The 22,171-nt window shown below is 42.8% G+C and overlaps 2 protein-coding genes across 16 annotated transcripts in view; one reads left to right on the top strand and one right to left on the bottom strand.

Moving 5' to 3' along the window:
• The window catches only part of KATNAL1 (katanin catalytic subunit A1 like 1), a 39,408-nt gene extending 19,776 nt beyond the window's left edge, over positions 1-19,632 (bottom strand). The window contains exons 1-4 of one of the 6 annotated variants that reach the window (XM_021541965.3): positions 18,925-19,261; positions 9,819-9,994; positions 2,382-2,542; positions 282-450 (exon numbers count right to left, since the gene is read on the bottom strand). In XM_021541965.3, the coding sequence (XP_021397640.2) occupies positions 282-450; positions 2,382-2,542; positions 9,819-9,980 (492 nt within the window). In that variant the 5' untranslated portion in view covers positions 9,981-9,994; positions 18,925-19,261. Of the gene's footprint in view, positions 1-281; positions 451-2,381; positions 2,543-9,818; positions 9,995-17,540; positions 17,665-18,509; positions 18,653-18,924 lie in introns of those variants that run through there. The other 5 variants (XM_085579864.1, XM_085579860.1, XR_014955489.1 and 2 more) reach the window with 5 other exon arrangements.
• The window catches only part of LOC110476751 (uncharacterized), a 76,833-nt gene continuing 72,320 nt past the window's right edge, over positions 17,659-22,171 (top strand). For 9 of the 10 annotated variants that reach the window (XR_014955502.1, XR_014955513.1, XR_014955506.1 and 6 more), the window contains exon 1: positions 17,659-18,939. Coding sequence is in view for 4 of the 10 variants with exons in the window: in XM_085579879.1 (XP_085436005.1) it covers positions 18,331-18,939 (609 nt within the window). In the remaining 6 variants the exon portion in view is untranslated. The remainder of the gene's footprint in view (positions 18,940-22,171) is intronic. The other variant, XR_004148106.2, reaches the window with a different exon arrangement.

The raw sequence follows: 22,171 nt of genomic DNA, 5'->3' as shown, positions 1-22,171 counted from the left end.
GATTAGAGACAAGCCCATGGTCTTCACTCAAAGGATAAGAAACCCTCAGCAACAGGACGCTATGCTTCCCTTTCTCAAAAAAATCTTGCACCAAAACAGAGCAAACATGACAGAACTTTTCTTAATTTGCTGTAATTATTAATAAATATCAACATGATACATTCTTTGATCATGGGATTATCGTGACTTTTTATTATCTGTATTAAAGGACTAAGAGTGCTTCCCTTTGCCACCTGCTGCATCACAACACCCCCCCTGCCAAGTCCTTTCCCACTTCTTACCTTGTCATCTCTTCCTCTGGCTCTGGACTCCCTTTCACGGCTGCCTGAAGATTTCTCCCCCTTGGACACCACATGTGCTCTGCCCGCAGGCCCGCGGGGCTGAAGTCCAGGGGAGTCTTTCTTCAAAGATTTTCCATCTCGGTTGGGACGTTTTATCTGAGGTGGAGCCCTAACAACAGCAACCACAACAAAAACATGCTAAAAACAGTGAAAAAAAAGAGCAACATTAAGAAGGAAGAATTCTAATTTGCCTTAGTACATTATTACTAAAGCTGCCAAGACCCTAAGCCTTATTTCCCTATATCTTCAAATCCAAAACCACATTCCTGGTTCTGTCTGATACCCAGAGTAAGAAGAAAAAATGCAAAAGAAAAAATCAACATTATCAGATCAGTACTCCCTATCAGTCTTACAATAAACCAAAACCCATGTAACAAAAAAGGAAACAATTTAGTAAAAGTCTTCAAATCGAATATTCCTCTGACTCCAAACCAGGAGATTATATTAGGCTACATTCACATGCACAAATTCTACACAAACAGGTGACATTCCTGGTAAAATAAAGATTTCAAAAATAGACACATAAAAAAAGGTGGCTAAAATCTTTGACAGGCCCCAAAACAAAACAGAGAGGATTTTAAACAGTCCACCTACCTCTGACTTCATTCCCCTGTGTGAAAACGTCAAAACATAAAAATTGCCTTGAAAGCAAAAGCAAACAGGACCAAACTGCAATCACCTACATTTGTGTACATCACCCACAATGTCAAAGAGTACTCAGAAGTAGAAGGAGGAGAAAGAATTTGGTTTTAAGACAAGGCGTCATTGTCATTTTTCTCTAGGGATTGAATTTGAAATACAGAACTAAAGTAAACAGCCAGGAATGTCACCCAAATTTAGTAAGTGTCCCCTATTGAATCTTGTACTGATTCTTGTTTTATAACTCAAAATATATTAACCCCAAAAACATTTTCCTGGAATATGCTTTAAATTAAGGACATTCTTAAACACACTGCTGGATACAATGGCAACATTTTGCTTTTCATGCATTTTCTTTAAACTTAACAGCATAGAACAGTGCCTAAATTTCCTTACTTTTTTGCACAAGATTTAAATTTCAGCTTAAAAGAAGCAGGTTAACTATTTAGGTTTTACCACTAAGGAGAATACAAGAATAAATAAATCTTGAACTTTACATAACATTACAACAGAAAATCTGAGTTATTTCTACCACTCACAAAAATAATCAGCATTAATATAATTTTACACTTATATTCTTAGGTTTTTGTTTTTTTTTGAAAAGCAGAAATCTTTTTGATAATCATAAAGCACAGAAAGTTATAAACAAGCTTGGCATTTCTTTCCGTTAACCAAGATCTCTCATTTTACTTTTCTCCTTTGCTTCTGTGAATATACACATGTTAAAATTCTGTGTTCCTATATTAAAAAGTTATTGGCATGATAAATGTTATTTTTGTCTGTAAACTGAATCTGTTTTTAACCAGCGGGTTGAAAACAGGGATTTCAGAAAATGCACAAGCATCTATTTTAAATAATCTATTAGCTAACTGAAGTTACCTTAAATATGGTTATAGAAGAGATATCCTACGTGTAACAGAACATGTTTAGCAATTAAACTAACCAATGGATTAAACACAGGTTAAACTATCTGTAGCTAGGGAGTGATTTCTAACCACCAAGTCCTTTGAGATCCTTCAGTTCCAGCTCCATGCAGATTTTTCAGTCATCAATTAATTCTTTTGCTCAATTAAACTGAAAAGTTTTCTCCTTGCACATGAGAACATCAGCTATCACCAAAAGCCCACTTACCTCTGTAGCAGCCTCTAGTTCCAAGCACTTAGTTACTCCTACCAGAATAAAGGAGTGACTCTCTTTAGAATGTCAGAAATAAATCTGACTGTAGTTTAAATACTTTTTTTCTCAATGAATTAAATTTACTCTTTATTACAAGTGACTAAATTAAATGTAATAAATGTGCAAATTAAATGTGATTTTCATGTTACAGAAGCATTCAAAAACAAATACAAAATTATGGTGACCCACCTTTATTCCACCCACTCTGCTTGAGCCTCTCCTTACCTGTGTTCAGCTGGAACAGGAGGAGGCCAAACAGCTGGATCTCTGAAAGGCTCATCTTGGCAGGATACAGAGATATCTGGAGGTCTGTCCATTTTAAAACTCTCTAAAGTGTTGACAATGCTCTTAACTTGTTCATATTCTTCAACTAATTCTTGTCGGACCTTGAGAAATATGTATGTTATTTTAAAATTGTTACAATTCAAAATTTAAAAAACCAAACAAACACAGAAAGTACCTCAAGAACATATGCTAACCTCAAAGGTAGGGACTCCCAAGTCTTCCTATTGACAAACCCCAGACCTATCAGGGTGATAACAGACCTTTAACAGCACCATAAACAACTGAATCTCTGTTGAGTTCATTTTCCTGTTTGTTAATGTCCCGACCAGACGTGATTGCTAACGCAGTGATCACTCTTCTGTAACATGTGATGATGCCTGGATTTATGTGTGCATGTTGACATGTATGCACTCATCCTCATACTAGTAAGGGTGCTGTTGGCAGTTCTGCAGTAATTTGCTACTATTTTGGCATAAAAGATCTCTGATTACCATCTCTGATGTCCTAGTTATAAAAACAGACAAGTCATTAAAATATAATATTACAAAATGAAGCCTGTGAGGAGCACATTAGAGTGTGTCCAAAGGAGAACAACTAAGGTGGTGAAAGGACAAGGGCAAGACTCATGAGGAGCAGATGAGGTCACTTGGCTTGTTCAGCTTGGAGAAGAGAAGGCTGAGGAGTGACCTCACAGTGGTCTACAACTTCCTCAAGACGGGCAGCAGAGAGGGAGCTGCTGATCTCCTCTCCCTGGGGACCAGAGATAGGACACAAGACATGGAATAAAGCTGCATCAGGGCAAGTTCCGATTGGACATTAGGTTCTTCACTGAGAGGGTGGTCAGTCACTGGAACAGGCTCCCCAGTAAAGTAGTCACAGAATCAAATCTGCCAGAATTTAAGGAGTGTCTAGACAATGCTCTTAGTCATGTGGTTTAGTTTTAGGTAGGAGTAGGGAGTTGGACTCAATGATCCTTATGACTTCCAGCTTGAGAGTTTCCACCGTGATTTTATTAATACATGTGACTGTCATCATCAAGATACTGGCGTGGACAGAGGAAAAGAGAAGGGTAAATCCCCAAGACCCTGAACAGATCTTAAAACACTGCATTTACTTTACCAGAAGGTTTATGAACACCTGTACAAAAAGAGCCTTAAGGAAGATCTTGATCATTTCCCAGGGCAAAGCAGCCTTCTTGCTCATTCCAGATGGGGTGACTGTATCTTTCCAAAGACACAAGACATCCAGCTCAGGCAGGATTATTCTTGCCCTGCTTTGCTCTCTTTTCTTTCTCATCACAGAATCAGTGAACACATTCCCCAATGTGAGAGCTTCCAGCTGAGTTACAAATGTGATTGATTACTAACTTGGTTCCTTCAAACTGTCTTCACACACATCCCTCCTGTCCAAAAATAAATCCAGCCAAACAGCTGCTGTGAGGTACAAAAGAATGATACAGCATAAATCCTCCAGGGTACCACTCCACAAGAGACAGCTACTCCAGTGCTCCAAGAGTACTGACAGGATTCCTTCTATCAGCCTTCCAATACATGCAGAGAAATTGGTGGAAAACAACCTTCTAGTACTAAGAGCCAGTGTGCTGTCATTCACCTCACTGGACCAACAAGAGGATGGTATCTGAAAACTGAGGGGAAGTAATCATTTGATGCTTTGGAATATGAAAACAGACTTAACATCTGCCAGCCATCTCTTAGCCAGACCTGAGCAGACCAAACTCTGAAATACACACCCTATTTCTTAGTCAATACCTGGCAAATCAATCAACAAGGAACCCTCAAGGTATGGACCACAAAGGAAAATCAGCCATAAACTCCTAGAGGCCTTAAAGAAACTGACTCAGATGAAACATGTGCAGAAAGACTTCCTTGCAGTTGAGAAACAAGCCAGACATTGACCAAAAAAAGGCTGTTCCACAATTATGAAGTTGACTGAGCAATGTCTTTCAGTGATCACTGCCACTCTGAAGCAACCTAGGAGGGATGCAAATGGAAAAATCATTGGTTTAGACTCACCAAGTCTCCTCATCCAATCATACACACCATTATGTGCCGGAACCCTTAGGAGGCTCCAGCTCAGGTTTTAGAGAGCCTGAAGAAAGCTTTTCAGTTATTTATGTTTAAGCAGTTTCAAGAGGTAGTGTGCCAAGTTAGGAGCTCACCACTGCCAAACAGAAAAAGCTCTCTTCACTTCTTCTCCTCAACCACACTCTGCCCCTGTTCTTCTGGATTCAATTCTGGCATCTCAATACAGTAAGACAGGTTGATAAAATGGCAAAAAAAAAAAAAAGGCCTAGGAGGGTAAAAAAAACCAAACAAACTTCTGCTGGGTTAGCAAGCTGCACATGCACACCATCCAGTGATCAGGTAAATCCCAGAGGAAAAAAATAGGACAGAGGGCAGAGGAGGGAGAGAAGCTGGTGCAGATGAAGGAAGAAAAGGTAGGGAAGAGCTTGGTGTCTCTAGGCATGGCAGGATGTTAGCTGGATTCAGCTACCGTGTGAAGCTGTCTGGTCCCCAGAGCCAGGCTCTAGTACTCTAATACAGCAGTTTCCCCTACCAGCCACATCACCTCCTCTGGGCACTGGGTGACATTGGAAGGCGCAATAAAAAGCCTTTCAGCCCACACAATGGTCTCACAGCTTTGTTTTGACATGCCAACCTCAAGAATTTCCAGTAACCAAGCAGACAACACATCCTATCATATCGATATAAAATGCAGTGAATGAGAATTGAGTTCATTTGTTCTTAGTGGTAATTGCAAAACCCATTTCAGGGAGTACCTCTGCATTTCATAATCTGGCAACTGTTACACCTTTTCCATCACCAGCTCTTATTTGCTATGCTAGAGCTTGTACTTCTATACCCATTGCAATAAGCGTGGGTATTTGTACTTTGGTAAGTACAAATAATGTGTGGGATTTTTTTTTTTGCTTAAGAAAAACGTATCAAGTTTATCTCTAAGTGTTTTCCAAACCTGAAATTACTACCTGCAATTAGTGTTAGTAATTCAAAAAGCTTGATGTTTTAAAAAGTGAAAATAAAATGTCTCTAAACCATATCCAAAATAGATAACCCTTCAAACTTGTCTGATCCCATGGAGTGAAGGTATAGCTCCTATAATGACACCTATTAATGAGTTACCCACAGAATGTTTCTTAATTAATCATGAGGTAACCTACTAAATGTTAATGAAACAGGCATGAAGCAAAAAACAACACAAGTACAGACTGATCAAAACGTGTTTGAAGTAATAAAAGGAAGAATTTACCCTTTATTCTTTAAGCAGGAATACAGTGCATCTAATCAGTGCACCTGCACCAGTGACCAGTCAGTGAGGATGCCTTGCTGGCTGCTCCAAGCACTCAGGGAGTCATTGAACTCCTGCCTGAGCTCCAGTGGAGGCCCCTGTGCTCTCAGCTCTTGTGCAACACAGAGCACATGGTTCTAACACGCAGCAGGTTTTGCTTGACAGCCGCTGGCCTTGTCATAAGCCAGTTCTATGTCCCAGGGGCACGCTCTGCTGTCATTCTGCAGCTGCTGAACTGTCACTGAAGCTGCTCGTTCCTACAAGCCAGCTGTCTAGTAAAAACACTGCAACAGCCAAGAAACTCTCTCAGAATAAACAGGGAGAATGTCAACACAAGTAAAGTTCACAGTAGTGGACATGAGACTAAACCTACCTTTTAGTTTTGGTAAGGATGAGTTGCTTCTGATTTTGAATCTTTTCAGTCCCAGCCTGCATTGACATGAATTAATATGCCTACCTATCAGCCAAACTCAAAGCATAACAAAGTAACTTTTTAAAATTAGCTCAGGAGGCCTAGGAATTAAGATGCAAATGGTGCTACACCCAGCCAACACAAGAGCAAGCTGGAAACTCCCTGGATGCAAGACAAGGGCAGGTCTCGAGAGCAAGTCACCCTGATATCCCCAAGACAAACCAGTCAAGAGATGATCAATGGCTGTGAATTTTCCATTAATTCAGAGGAATTCTTATGCTGTCATGTCTCTGCTTTGGTGGATTCTCAGCATGCATCTTTTGTTTAAGATCTGCAGGGTGTGCCAGACAGTAACAAAATCCCTATTCCCTGGTTAGCACTGATTTGGAATTCCCAGAAGCAGTTCTGCTTTAACTATAAGTGAACCAGTCTGTTGTTGCAAGGGGAGATGTTAACATGTTCGTATTCCTCCTCATCCTAACCATCAGCTCCAAGCAGGAGGAATCCTCGTAATCAAGATGCCCAGTTGCAAAGCTGAAGCTGTCTCTCTGTGTGACATGAAATACAGCCCAACAAATGCTTGCACAGAACATCATTCTGTCAAGACCAACCTGTAGCAATTTTAAACAATGACACCTATGCAAAGAGAGGTAGATCAAGAGCATTTGGGAATCTGATCCAAAATCCCAACTACTTCTGGTTCACCTGGGCTTTGACATTGCTCAATAAAATACCAGGAAAATCCTCTGTCATACACAAGGCAACAAAGCAAATCCATCAGGCATGAGGAACCTATTCAGGATGGAGCACCCACTGTTGAGAAGACATCAAACAGGAAGAACAGTGGTGCATGTAAGAGATGTAAGTTGGTCAGTAGCACAGCCACAGCTGGAACCATTCTTTGTGATGTTCCTCAAATGAACATTTTTGTTTTACAATGGAACATGTCCACAAACACACGAAACTTAGTTCACTGCCTCAGAAGTATCAGTAGGACAAAAACCCTGTTAGTGAGCTGCACACAGACCATACAGAAAGGAAGGGGATGCTTCATACTGACACTCAGCATCCCAGGAATCCTTCAGAAGGTTCAAGATTGTGAATGCGTATACAGACAGTATATCCCAGAGAAGAACTAGTTCAAGAAACAATCTTCTCCTTTGAGCACTTACCTACACAGACATTTAAGAGTAAAAGCTGCACCCACACAGTGTTAGTGATTGCTAAACTACCTCCAAAAGGTACCACTGGTATTATCCTCTCCAGATTCCTCAGATGATGGAGAAGCTGAAGAACCTGAAGAATAGGCTAGTTCCATATGCTTGAGGAGACAGAATTTCAGGTAAAAATCAACCACATTAATCCCCTTAACCATGACCTAAAGGTTGCTTTTCTTCTCAAGCCACTTGCAAGAATCACACTGCTATGGGAATCTTTTGCTTCTGCACATTACTGGTACCAAGTGGGTTGGACCTGAAATTCGCTAAACTTACATAATGTGTATAGTATAACTCTTTAATGAGGAAGATCTAAAATTAATATCTAGATATTGCTTTAATACTGTGAATGACTGTTACTTGTGAACCAACTTCTCAGTTAATTTTTTTTCAGAACAGCTTGTCAAGACAGCTCCTTGACTGTGACTGACAGTTTGGATGTAGCTGCTGTTGGAGCTGGAAAGTAGTGCTAACATCCACATCATCAGACTCCCTCTTAGTCTGTCTCAAGGAGTGAGAAAGCACAACAATTATTTATAATGAGTGGGTAAAGAAAGCAGGTCTATCTCTATACGCCTCACCAAAACATGCAAGCTGTGGTATGGAAAACGTGCATTGTTTGCTCTCGGGCTGTATAATTTTGTTCCCATAAATGAATGAGAAGGCAAATAACCTAGGGGTGAAGCCCTTCATTTTTTTTTTTTTTCAGTCACACTTCTCACTTTTTGTCTCTGAGCCTGGCACCAGTAATAGCAAAGCAATATTCTGACAAAGCTCATCTGCCACTACTGTGTTGGGAAGCTTCAGAATTAACATGAGTGCACAGCATGACAGATGTTACCCCACCTACTGCAGATCTTATTTGGGACAGATCTCTAAAGCATTTATGTGACATGGTCAGGGGCTATTCTTCTTTTGCCTAAAGGGGATAATTTCTGAAAAGGTGCCAACTTCAGATCCTCTGCTGGATACACAGCTGCCTTTCCCAGGGAATAAATCCTGGAAACTGTGTTAATGGTCCTTTTGTACTTGAGGTTTGTCTCTAATGTGCATCCCACATTCCATGGTGCACAGGCTTCTCTGAAGCAGTTCAAACAACACACAATAACACAAGACTTGAGTGACCTTCACAACACAAGAGCTGTTGAAAGTTTATTGGAAGAATCAGTGTCATCAGAGGAAGCACTAAATACTAGATGTGAAGAAAATGCAGTGGTTCAGCCGCAGAATGAGGAAATCCTCATGCTCTACCTTCACATCAACTACAAGTTTAGCAGGAACTAAGGACATGTACTGGGCATGAACACTTTGTGTCAGCACATCCTGGGGTGGGAAAAAGCTTGAATACAAGTACTTGAATATGAATATCTCCTATACAACATCCATCTTACTACAATACCAGGAAAATTACCTCTGCTGGATGCACATACTTTACAGACAAGCTCTTCATAAACAGACTTCTACAGTTCCATGATAAACACCTATGAATAGTACTGTTACTACAAAGTGATTGTCAACAATGTTGTACTTATCAGTACATAAAATACTCTGTGTTAGTGTCACAAGTTTCAAACACAAACCTATAAACAAATCATCTGCTGCAATAAAAAAGGAAAATTTGCTTCTGTTTTTAGGTGATATCATTTAAACATATGATATTTAGAAAAACTTTTACTGAAAGAATCTCTTTAGCTATCTACTGCAAAATTGTATCTTTCATAGAACAAAACATGGTCTTTATGCAACATGAATTCTTTATTCTAGGAAACATCTTTACATTCTTTTCACCTTTTTATATTTATAGAACACAGTTTGTATCATGAAAAATGGGTCAAAAAAAAGTGAGGAAGACTTAAATACTGAAAGTAATAAATAAATGGGGTTCTTATATTTCACCTGCAGATTACTTCCATGGGTTCAGCAGTACTCTGTCTAGCAGGGAGATGGATGTGTGCAAGATTCAGGCTAAGAGTATGACTTGCAGTTTTAGAAGCCTGATTCAAATTTGTATACTACAGTCATTTAGTTAGCTGCTACTCAGACAACAAATCTAGTGATGCTAACCCACTCACTCACATTTTAGTTTACTGGATATTAGATGGCCAAAAGATACAAGAGGAAAAGAAAGTCCTTAATTTTTTCAAAAGTATTCAGTCACAGAGAGAATGCAGACAGAAACAGACCAGGAATTAGACAGACATCCTAAGTGAAAACAATTAAATAATCTACTTGGTTAGAACAATAGAATTCCTTTTGAACACACCATGAAAAATATTTTCCCATGAATATCAACAAAATATTGTACAACAACTGTTGCCAACATCACTGAAATATAAGTCCTCTGCATCTTATAAAGTTGGGATGCATAGTGTGATTTTCAAATATCAAGTAATAGACTATGGGAATGTTATTTCACCCTACCTGTTGCCATTTCCCCTTAATTGCTGGATCTCTAATCGACTGGCAATGTCGCTGGATTTGCTGGATGACACCCTGGTAATATACCATAGAAGAGTCATAGTTCCCAAGGAGTGCATATTCTCTTCCTTTTTTGGCATTATCACAAATCTCTGCTAAATTCATCTTCACTCAGAAATCTAAAAGAGAATATAATTACCGGAAAAAATGAATTTTACATGCTGTAGAATAATTCAGACAGTAATGCTTTAGTTTTGTTATTTTTCTCATAGCTGAATTGTGTCTTTCCAACACCACTCCCATCCAGTCCTTCTCTTCTACAACCATTTATGTCTGGAGTATCTCTTTAATAGCCTAAGGTTTCAGATCATGAATCGGAACTCTTTTATACTGATTAAAAACACAACTTCTTTGCTGCCTTTGGCCCCAGTCCTGTTAAATTAATGCAACAAAATGTAATGCCCTTCCCACACTGAAACTAATAAACTCAACGTTAATTTGTAGATCACCACAATGTATTAGCAGCCATCAGCTGTGAATCACAAATCACATGAGGCATTAAATTGCTTTTTATTCTGTTGTATTACATACGCGCCTAAATGTGCCAGCCAGCATCAGGGATGTCTGCACTTCACACTTTCAAGAGCCCTCACCGTAATGAGATTATGATATGGTTGAATGACTGCTCTACTATAGAAAAAGTTGAGAGCTTCATTCTGTTTAAATATTTTTTCAAAGTACTCCACCATCCACATGCTGACTTGAATTTTTTCATTAAATTTAACATGTCACTTTGGGATTTATGGCCAAGTTAGCAATCCAAATTTAACATTCCTTAGAACAGTGATTCCCAAAGTACAACCTTCCCCTAGTCCCCAAATTGCAGTATGACTTTAAGGCAAATCCATAGCCCAGCTTTTCCCAGTAACCATTCAAGAAAGCAATGATCCAGACATTCAGAATTAAGCTGTATTGTACAGCTAGGTTTGTAATTAAGGTTCAGGATAGAAGCAGAGCCTGCCCTTTTATCTGAATCTCATGTGACCCAAAGTTTAGGTTCTCACCACAGATAAAGAGCATCAGTTCCTTTTCCTTGTACTCTGACTCAGTATGTGTGGGATCCCTGACATTCACTCAGATATAAATCTCTGGATATGAAAAATAAAAAATTGCAATTCATAGCTGTGCAATGCAGAGTTGCATTGGGCAAGAGGGAGGAGGTCAGCTCTGGAGAGTGGTCCACTAGTTGTATCTAGGGTTTGGCAAGACCAAGGAGGTGAAGAAGAAACTGGGAAGGAGGGATATATATGAACTGGCTCATGAGATCTGAATGGGTTATAAACTATCTTCAGTTCCTACAATTTTATGCATTTCCTGTGCAATGTGGGTGACAACTTTTTTCCCCTATTAGTTACAATTTTCTATATTTAAAATTTAAATTATCTTAGTTGTTGCTAATCCAGATCTTGGATTATAGCCACAGTTCAGGCTACACAGCTGAAAACAGCCTGTGCTACTGGAGTGCACACAGAAGGTGATAGCAGATAGAAGCCAGAACAGGGAGAAGTAACCTTTTACATCCTAGTGGGTTATAAAAATGTTAGGTTTTATAAACAGACAAGACAAGAGCAAGATGGCATTAAGGAGGATATGTCTTATGCTTTTGTATTCCCTTGTGCTTAGCAAAATTCAAACCCCTGACAAGTTAAACAGACATCCACACAAAATTCATTCTGCCATGAGCAAACACACGCTGCATCTCCCAAAGGTGCCACACTGATGGTCCTAACTGCTGCCTACAGCTGCACACCAGGTCTGCTCCACCACATCATCACTCCTGCTCCCTGCAAGAAAGCCATGGAAACTTGCCACCTTCACTTAAACCCACAGGTCACATAGCTTGCATGTGGCTGATGACTCTGATAGCAAGAACATGCTGCTACCCCGCAACTGACACTCCACCAAGCACAGCAGGACTTACTGAGGCTTTACTTGTCCTCATGCTGTGCTGCACATTTCAGCTTGCACAGCATTCCCACAGGCTGTTGTAAACAACGGGCAGGAGAAAACCTAAGGTGGAAAGGGCAACAGCCCTAATTTTGTTTCCTGACATAGGGAGGATACATCATTACCAAGATCTGGATTAGCAGCAACTAAGATGATTTAATTTTTAAATATAGAAAATTGTAACTAATAGGGGAAAAAAGTTATGTCACCCACATTGCACAGGAAATGCATAAAATTGTAGGAACTGAAGATAGTTTATAATCCATTCAGATCTCATGAGCCAGCTTATAAATGAACAGAACACTATGTGGGGCAGAAGACATTGATCTGTCTTCAAACACATCCAGGTTAGGATGCGCTTCACAACCAGCCTGTCACCAACATTCCTCAAATCTCTGGAGGTTTTCTGCATACGTAGTGAAAGACAGCGAGTAAATAAAACATTTTTAAGGAAGTGCTGAATTCAAGTCCTAGAAATCTATTAAGCAGAAAACATACTTCCTTTACAATCTCTCATTGCTCCTTTTTACAGCTACTTCCCACCCTCTGGTCATATTGAACTCCCTTTTGCCTTAAGAGGACTGATACTCACAACCAACTCCCCTTAATTCCAGAAGAGTTCCCTGCTCACCAGAGGTGACAACCCCCTCATTTCTGTCTGTGGTGGAAGCTGGGTCAATCCACAGGCAGAGGCAAGCCATAGGAACCATGCAAACATGTGCCCTCTTCAGCACAGTGGTTAGACAAGGAAGCTGATAGGCAGGATGCAGAAAAATTTACATGGTTTCAAAATTGCAGGAGCCATCCAAACAAAACTCCCATTTCCTCCAGCTACCAAGAGTTTGGGGGCCTCTAGCCTCATGCATGTGATGCCAAAGCTCACACATGAGCTTGATGCCAGGTGTGTCACACTGAAGAGCTAATAAAACACTGACAGGCACTGAAACTTGGAGCATGGAGGGAGGCTGGTGGATACACACCTATGTACCTACTGAGCAGTCAATACCTCCAGAGCTAGGCTGACAAAAGCTCCTGGATCTTTATTGTGGATTCAGGCACTTCAGTTTTTACTTATCACATACCCTAGACACCAAAGGTGTCATATAGCTTGAAAAGGTGAATATAATGTCACTCATTTATGGAGCTTTATTTGAAACAGCTTCCAGTGCTTTCCTGGAATCCCAGGCAGTTCTCTGAGATTCTACTGCTATTTAAAACTAATGCTAAAAATGGTTTAAACAAACTACAAGTCTCCTATGCACACCAGTGAAGGTAATGTTACTTCAGAATATCCAAAGAAAATCAAAACAAATAAATCCAAAATAAAGGAAAAATTATTTTTGGAAGGAATTATTTCCTGTGTTGTTTTCTGATCATCCCATGCTTCAACAAAAGGGATGGGGAGAGAGTGAGAAGTAACTACAACTAGGCGAGGACCTTTTCATGTTATGTACTCACTCTTTATTATCTGTTCTAAATTGTATTAGTGTTCATACAACATCAGAGATATCCAAGGAATCAGAAATACAGAAATCATAAATAAAGCATTTTGTTGTTTGTTATCTGGAGCTTTGTTTAGATATTTAATTTTCCTACCATACTGCAGCCACATCTTTTAAGTAAATATACAGCCATGGACAACTGTTGTCAAGTACATTTAGAACAACTTACACACTACTTGTGACACCAGCTTTTCATTCTATCATTGTATGGCTCTCTCCTGCACTAGATCATAACAGCTCCACTGCACCTCAGGATATCCTTGGAGATTCCTTAGTTCACGGATCATTGACAAGAAGAGACATTACAGACATTCGTGTCAGCATAGCTACCACACATGGGGTCTTAAACCCACTTGTTAAAAACACTGCAGCAGCTAGGCTAAAAGGTCACAGGGGATATTAATCTCTATTCTTTGGAGCATAAGCTGAGCTGATCCCTATCTGGGGTCAGAAAAGAATTTTTCTCCCAGAACTAAAGCAATGCACAATTGAGTAACATCCAAAAGATAGTCTCTAACATCAAAGCATTATACACACAAAACATATCCATGGGCAGATACAGTGACTGTGTGAAGGACAGGCAAAGGGGGACAGCTTAGCACACTATTCCAAGCTTGTGAGCAACACCAATGGGAATGGATTCAGCAGGACTAGCCCTCTTCAAACCATCTCTCTCAGCGCTATGTCACTACAGTGTTACCACAGGCAGCAAACACTCTCCCCATAGAGAGGGTCTGCAGCAGGGCTTTTCCTCTTGCTTGATCCCAAATATTCACTCTGCAAGTGCCAAAATGGAAGGCATCTGCTATCTTTATATGTCTCTGTTCTGCATGTGTTTTGACACAACCGGCGACACCACTGCATCCCATTTTCCCCACAAGCCCTTGACTCTTGCACAAGATGGCGAACTCATTAAATGAGCTGTCAGACACTTTTGCTTTATTCTCATTGTTTCAATAGTCACATCAAGCCTTATTTAATACCTACTAACCAGACTTTTCTCCAAATCAGATGTTAATTATTCACTGAGAGGGCTATCTAATACATGGATTTTCCTGGACATGTGTCTTTCTCTGATCCAAATTTTATCCAGGCAAAACAAAAACATTCCACAGCTTCCTGAGATTGCTGGACATATGCTCTTACATCATGGCAGCCCTGCAATACTGCTGACTGGACAGCTGAACATCTGGAAAGGCCTGGACATACACTGATGAAGACTGGCTACTAATCCTGTTTCTCATTTTCTCTAAACCAGCCATGCATGATGTTGGACATCCTGAAATGCAATGTAAGAGTTACAACAAATGTCACAAGACAGAGAGTCACACTGTTAGGCACCATCTTCTGAATTCATTGCTTATGACTGAGATATGACTGTACATTTTTCACTTAATTTTCCACTTGCCTCTTCAAGGCAGAGCCAGGATGACTCTCTGCCACCGCACAATCCCAGAACAGGTCAATTGCCACACAGAGCAAAGCAGGAAGAGAAGTCCACTGTTAAGAGGTTTTGTTTTCTGGATTCATACACTTTTCATGCGCAACCATTTCTTAAACCAGAGTCTAAGTCATAAACTGAAGTTGTTTATCTTCAAATTCCTCTTACTGCTTGGAAGCTTTTCATTACAGTTAATTGAAACCTCCCATTCTTAGGTTAAGATCATACTGTTTTTGTAAGCCAACTTTGACCAGTTTCAAACAACTCTCTCTCCCTCAATTATGTCTTCACTTAAAATAGCACAATGATCTGATTTGCAATCTTCTCTTCAAACTTAAAAATTGCTAAAATAGAGACATGTAACAATATGACAATTCTTTACCTGAGAAAGTATAAACAGCAACACTAACTGGAAGATTGTCAGAGGAACAAAAGTGTTTTTCCCTGCATGGCACATGACTCCTACTAAAAGCCTACAGCATTCTATTTTTGACAGAAATAGACTGTGGTTTTTTATGTGTTTGATACATTTTATTTGATTTTTAAGAATAAGATATTAAAAAATGCAATAATTAAAAGAAATTAAATAAGTCTTTCCTGCTTTATTATAAAGATTATCCCTTTTGTTTTGGTGTTGGGTGTAGAACAACTGATCCTCACTTCCAATAATTATCTGTCCCTGTTCAGAAGCAATTGCTGATGCTGCAGACATTACGTTTGCATGACAAAAACAACATTTTGACTGATCATTGTCAGATAAAAAACAAACAAACAAAAGTCTTGCCAAGTTTCATAGCTAAATCCATCTTTCCCTGTTAACATGGCTTTGTTTGAATATGCAGCTGTGGTCCCATGGACTGGCGTGAAAACTAAGATCATGACTTCACAGGATCACAGCTCCTGTTAAAAACATATCTGTAAGTAAGGACATGGCTCAGTTCCAGCAGATTTGAATTTAAACATGTAAATGAATCAAAGATGGGAAATGTGTTATGCCAGTGCTGTTTTTTCCTTTTGCTGTGTGCATTAGCAGTGACAAGGCTGGCTACAATGGCAGAAGCAGCAGCGTTGGGGTTGCAGCAGGTTATGTCATTTTTTAAAGCAGTACAGACACCAGATAAAACACACACACATATACCACAGTCCAGGAAACCCAGCACCAAGGGATCTTTTAATTCAGTCAACTGCTTTCTGCTAATTGGTTTTTGGCCTCTTTGCACTGAAACTCTGTTTTACAATAGCAGACATGGAGTTAATGGGGAAATGTGTATGGGAAGTGGGAAGGAGAAGAAGCATGTGTGCAGGCCTCAAACTATTTTTGTGTGCATTCTTAACTTGAAACAGAGTTACTTTGAGTGCAAGTGAAAAAAAAATCTTGAAATGAAGTAAAGACATTCACCACAAAAGTAAACACAGTAAGACAAAAGTAAAGACATAACAAAACACTGAATAGGTGGTCAGTCTTTTAATTAAAGATTAACTTAGAGATTTAAATTAGAGATTTCATTAGTTTGGTGAGCCAAACAGAAAGCATCCTGGAGCATGAAATAGCCATTTACAGAGCCTTTGAAGTACAGTTTTCTGAAGAAGGAGAAAGGAGAATCAGAGACGGCTGTGCTATTCCTAAAACTGAGTGTGAACTGTATCCTTCTCCAAGCACCTCATACACCAGTTTCAGACACATCCATATGGCCACACCACCATTACTTGGGGTAATGAGGTGTTCATTTGCAAGGCCGGGTAAGGAAAAGAGCTAAAACAAATGCAGTGGGGTACTCTGGGGAGCATAACTCCATACACACACAGGTCAGGCAGTAACAGGCTTGCCAGCTTCTGCTCCACCTTAGCCCTGCTGGACCCCGGCTGGCTCCACACCTCTCTCTCCTCTCCAGCACAGCCTCCAGGGCTTCTGACATTAGTATCAAATCAAACCCAGGCCCATGTTCAGCTGGGACCAGCCCTGAGGTGGATCAGTCAAGCCCTCCTCTGCAGGAGCAGGGCCCAGATACCTGAAGGATTCTTTAGGGCCTGTCTGGAGCGCAACGAAGTGGAACCACCCCGAGTCAATAATCCTTCTGGTCCTTTGTGGAGCCACTTGCTTCTCTGCGTATCACGTGCGTAAGCACTTCTGGTAGAGCAAACATGCCACCAAAGGCTCCCAAGATGGGCCTGCACAGAGCCAGCTCGCATTCAGAGCGTTTCTTAGGTTGGGCTCTGTGCCCAGAAGAAAGGCAGTGAAACTGCTCCTGCACCTGGCCTGGATACAGCACGCCCGTGTTCCCCCCATGCTGCAGCCCGTGAGCCCTACCAGACCACAGTCAGCGCCACAGAGACTGGGTGCTGCTGCTGCTCCATTCCCAGCTCAGCCAAGCTGCATCCCAGATAAGCTTTCCATGAATAATTGCAGGTTTAATACACTCACACAGGTGTTTATAACCCTGACCCATAAGGTCAGAATTTTGGGCTGAATATTTTTACACCTCTTGAACCCCACTGTGAATTTCAAATAATTGGTTCTTTAAGACTAAGGATATGTATTATTCAAATAGAATAGCATACATTTTAAAAAATATATACATTTATAGGCATACTGCTGTTAGTGCTACAGACATCAGTCTTCAGATTTCTCAGTTCATCCCCAGAAAAATCAGTTGGTTTTTAATTAATTACACAGAAAGCCTGATAAAGGCCTATCTTTTTTTTTCTTGTATTCCATTTATTTCTCAGGCTTTTGATTTGAATTGGGTCAGGGCGAGATCTATTTCTCCCCATTACCTGCTCAAAAGCCCAAATCTCCAAGAGCCAAGCACCCTGGAAGCACGCTGCAGCTGCAATGTTCACTTCTGCAGTGTGGCAGGTACCAGGAGTTGCAAGAAGCTGAAGCCTGTCTAGGATATAGCTGACACAGGGATGGGGGAAAAAGGAAGAAAAAAGAAACTGCTCAACAATCTGCAACTGCAATCAAGCGTTCGTTGGAAAGAAACCCATCACTGTGAAATGTGAAACTGTAGTAGGAATAGACATTCAATATTCATATACAAGGGAGTACTAATGCACTGATGCTTTTAAGATAGAGATTTTCAGGAAGAAAAAATGACACCCCCTTATATACTAGTCATAAACATGTGTATTTTAAGTATGATATATAGAGAAACTGTAATTTTATTCCCCTCCATGACTGTTAGAGAACACAAGGTAAAAAATAACACGAGAACTGTCAGGAGAGGAAATGGAAAGAGAAAAGGGACAAATGCTGACATCATGGCAGAAATTTTTGGGAAAAGCAGAAATGTAGCAGAATAATTTTTAAAAGTTTACACTGTGTCCAGACCACGTAGTGAAACAAGCTCAACAGAGCCTAAGCGTTGTAGGAGATGTGAAAGTGGAAACCATAAATGCAAACTGGTTGGGGAAACTTTCCAGAGCTCCCTCTGACCATTGCCTCCTTCGTACCCATCCCCACACTCCAGTCTGCCCTGCCTTCTGCACAGCTCTCTCCGTCCATCTGCTCCAGCATTCCTCCTCCAGCACATCTCCATCCATCCATCCATCCATCCATCCATCTATGTTCCCATGTGCCCCTTTCCTTGTATTCTTTCTCTCCCGCCCTGGCATCCAGACGCCCCCCAACCCATCCTCCCCTCACCGCAGGCACCCACCCGTGTTTCTCCCGCACCCACCCCCCATCCGCCGCCCTGCCCTGCCCCGCGCCTCCCCTCGCAGCCGCACCGCCCCTGCGCCCACCCTCCCAGCCGGCCCTGCCGCAGCGCCCCTCCCGTCCCGGCAGCGCCACAGGGGCTTCTGTCCCTCGCTGTTCCGCGGGGAGAGCCGCCTCAGTGCCCTCGTTCAGAGGGAGCCTCCCGTCCCCACAGGGGTCCCCTCCGCAGCACCCATCTCTCCCCCTCCGCCGGGAGCGCTGGGGGCTGTAGTTCCCTCCCGCCGCTTCTCCCGGCAGCCCCCAAGGCCCGGCGGGGGGCGCGGACTACACTTCCCGGCACGCTCCGCGGGAGATGGGGGAGCGCCCCCGCCCTCCTCCAGCCTCTACCGCTGGTTTCCCCCCATCCCCGCCGCCTCTCTCGGCGTGGCGGGGTCCGAGCCGCCGCCCGCCGCGGGCAGCAGCGCCGTGAGGTGCTGCCCCGTTCCCGGGCCCTGCCGTTACCTGGGAGAGCCGGGGGTGCGTGTCCGCGGGCGGGAGCGGCGCGGGGAGGGGGCGCAGCGCTGCGGCTCTGTCAGAGCGGGGCCGGGGGGGCGGGCGGGGAAGGGGGTGCGCGCGCGCGGCGACGGGCGGTTGCCATGGCGGCGGCGGCGGGCGCGGGGAGGGGACGGCCCCGCCGCTCCGGCCTCCGGAGCGCCTCCGCCGTGTCCTGGCGGCGGGGGAAAGGGATATTTTCCTAAAGGAAAACCCCGCGGCACCGCCGGCGATGGCTGCGGATGCCGCCGCCCAGCCCGCGTTTAGCAGCCCTCGGCGGGGCTCCGCGCTGAGCATCCCCGGAGGAGGCGGGCGGAGAGCGCCCCGCTGGCTGCGGGAGCTGGAGCGGCGCGGGCCCGGCGGGCAGGAGGGAGGGAGGGAGTGCCGGAGCCGAGCGCCCGGGCTGGCTGCTGAGCGCCCGCCGCGCTCTGCTGCGCCAGGGCTCGGGCGGGAGGCTGAAATCACAGTCACAGGATGCCTCAGGCTGGAAGGGTCATCTGGTCCAAACTCCCTGCTCAAGCGGGGCCATGCCACAGCACATGGCGCAGGATTGCGTCCAGACCCTTCTTGAATAGCTCCAGTGAGGGGGGCTTCACAACCTCTCTGGGCAATCTGTTCCATTGCGCAGTCATTGCACACTAAAGAAGTCCTTCCTCATGTTCAGCTGGAACTTCCTGTGCATCAGTTTCTGCCCTTGCGTCGTGTCCTTGCGGCTGGAACCAGCGGGAAGAGCTCTGAATACACATCAGAGCTCGTTCACAGTCTGAATGCAAACCTCATGTGCCTCCAGCTCGTCTGTGGGTGTGTCTAGGAAATGCAGAGCATACGGTTGTCCTGCGTGGGCATGCAGAAGGACACTGGATTATCTTTTCTATTGCAGTGTAATACACTTTTATAGTACCGTAAAGGAACAGATTTAGGGATTTGCCCTGTTCCTGGACCAAAGTGGTATTTGGTGATCAGAGGCAGTCTCACAGGGTGGCACCACCCAGTTTGTGTTATCTCCTGAGGGTGAATGTTACCTAGTGTTCTGAAGCGTGCGGCTCACAGTCAATACTAGCAGTCTGGTGTCCTGCGAGGGGAGCCATGCAGTTACAAACCTTTCTAGGGATGTAATTTCACAGTTAATGCAAGACAGCCTGTGTCTGTATTGCCACCGAAAGGGGCAGTCCTGCATTCCTCTCTGATCATGGATATGCCTTTCTGTTTGTTATTTACACCGCAGTAACACTGATGATGCCATCTGGCAAGGCAAGCCTGGGATCTGATCTGGTGGACAGCCAGTTTTGCTCCTCCAAAAAATTAACCGAGTTCTGCTGGAACTGAAAGCTCCCGAATTAGCTGATTCTTAGAGGTGCTGCAGGCACAAGGAAGGCAGAGGAGATGTGGAGGCAGGAGTAGCCCATTGCAATCCCAGTGAATCCGAGTTGTGTTTCTGTGTGCAGCTGCACCACTGCAGTGAGCCCTTACTGCTGAAACTGCCTTGTGACAGCTCTGAGAGCATCCCAGTGACGATGATCTTGTGATCGTACCTGATAATAGTATATGATTTCTCTGGAAAATTTCTGTTGTTACTTTAAGGCAGCGGCATGAGGTTGTATCTCACAGTAAGGTTCTCAGAAATGCTAACTGACGCAGGTGAAAGAGCAGGGATTGAAACTAAAAGCTCAGTATGCCTCTTAAACAATACAGCATGCATGAATGTGTCTCTCATAGATCTGCAGATCTTGCTTGCCTCAAAATCATGTGGAGATTCTTATGTCTTTGTGAGAATTTTGGAACCAGGGCCAAAATCGTGATGAATTCATAACAGCTGCAACTCTGGCTTCCCCCTTTTCCAGATTTCTTCGAACTTGCCTGTCCATGACATCAATTCCTGCTGTTTTTTCACATATGCAGAAACATAGATGCTGTGCAGACCTTACAGAGTTCAGCCTTTCTAGGGGAGAGCAGATGATAAGCAGCTCTGTCCCAGCACTTCCATAATATCCCTTCCCACAAGACTATGTACCTCTTACCACATTAGGCAGCACATTAAGTGCTTTGTCTGAGGATTGTATCCCCCAGCCAGGAAATTGTGACCCAGAGAAGGTTGGTTATTTGGGCATAATCTCTATTTTTCTGGTTGTTTTTTTCCCCCCATCCCTTTTTCTAGTAACAATTGAGTCGAGTGGGGCTGCTTCCTAGTGGCAGAGGGTCCCCATGCTACAGCTGACTTCCCTTCTGAAAAGCAGTTGTTCAGCACCAGAACAATACCAGTGTCAACCTATTTTGACCACTCTGAGGGGAAATTTGGTAAGCATGGGTCTCCACAGTTTGCCAAGATGTGCTGTGACTGTGTCAGCAGGAAGAACTGTGTCTTCAGGTTCCTGGCCACGCACCCTAGATATACAGGGTAATTCATGTTGGAGGGGACCTCAGAAGGCCACCTAGTCCAGCCAGGCAATCAGAAGTTCATAAGCCTGTTAGTAAGCCATAAAAATGATAACTTTAAGTGTGCAATTTCTTAGTCTTTCCTAATGCTAGGTCAAATTTGAGCAAATCTCGCTGGACTGCTGCAAAAAATATTGCTTCCCTGACCTCCTTACTGAAGGTTCCTGCCTCTACAGCAGTCCCTGGATTGAAAAACACTAATTTTTCTAAGCCATTTTAATGCAAAATATGATGTTAAAGTAATCTTATGAGCAGTTTAAGCTAATTTTCTGGACCTTGTGTTGAAACAGCTGGAACTAGTGTGTGTCTCATTCCACCAACTCTGCTGTGAGGCATGAATTTCAGGCAAAGAGGTAGGAAATTGCTGGGAGGGGAGGTGACACCTTAAGCCACTGAAGCTTGTTCTACTCTGAGCATATTCTCATGGTTTACAACTTCTTTATTTTTTGATAGAGGCTATAAACCTAGCAGTTCTGGATAAGACATGATGATGGTGGGTGTCAGCGAGTGTGGTTCGGCAGGATCCAGATGTGTTGGTGGAGGATAGCATTACTCACAGCCAGACCCCAGAGACTTATCATGGCCCTTTCCAGCAATCTGCAAATCTGCCAGTAGAGCTGATTGTGTGCCCGCTCACTCTGATTTATTCTAGTCAGTTCAATCAGAAGCTGATAGAAATTAATGTAACTCTTTTGCCATGAACATTAGATTTGGTTCAGAAGTGTCTCTTCTGCTAGAGTAATTGCAGACACTGTCAGAGAAGTTTAAAGCTCTGCACTCTTAG

The sequence above is a fragment of the Lonchura striata genome, chromosome 1, assembly GCF_050655825.1.
Source record: "Lonchura striata isolate lonStrDom1 chromosome 1, ASM5065582v1, whole genome shotgun sequence".
In the NCBI taxonomy this organism is placed as follows: domain Eukaryota; kingdom Metazoa; phylum Chordata; class Aves; order Passeriformes; family Estrildidae; genus Lonchura; species Lonchura striata.
The sequence above is the reverse complement of the archived record's forward strand: the minus strand, read 5'-3'. Positions and strand labels throughout refer to the sequence as shown.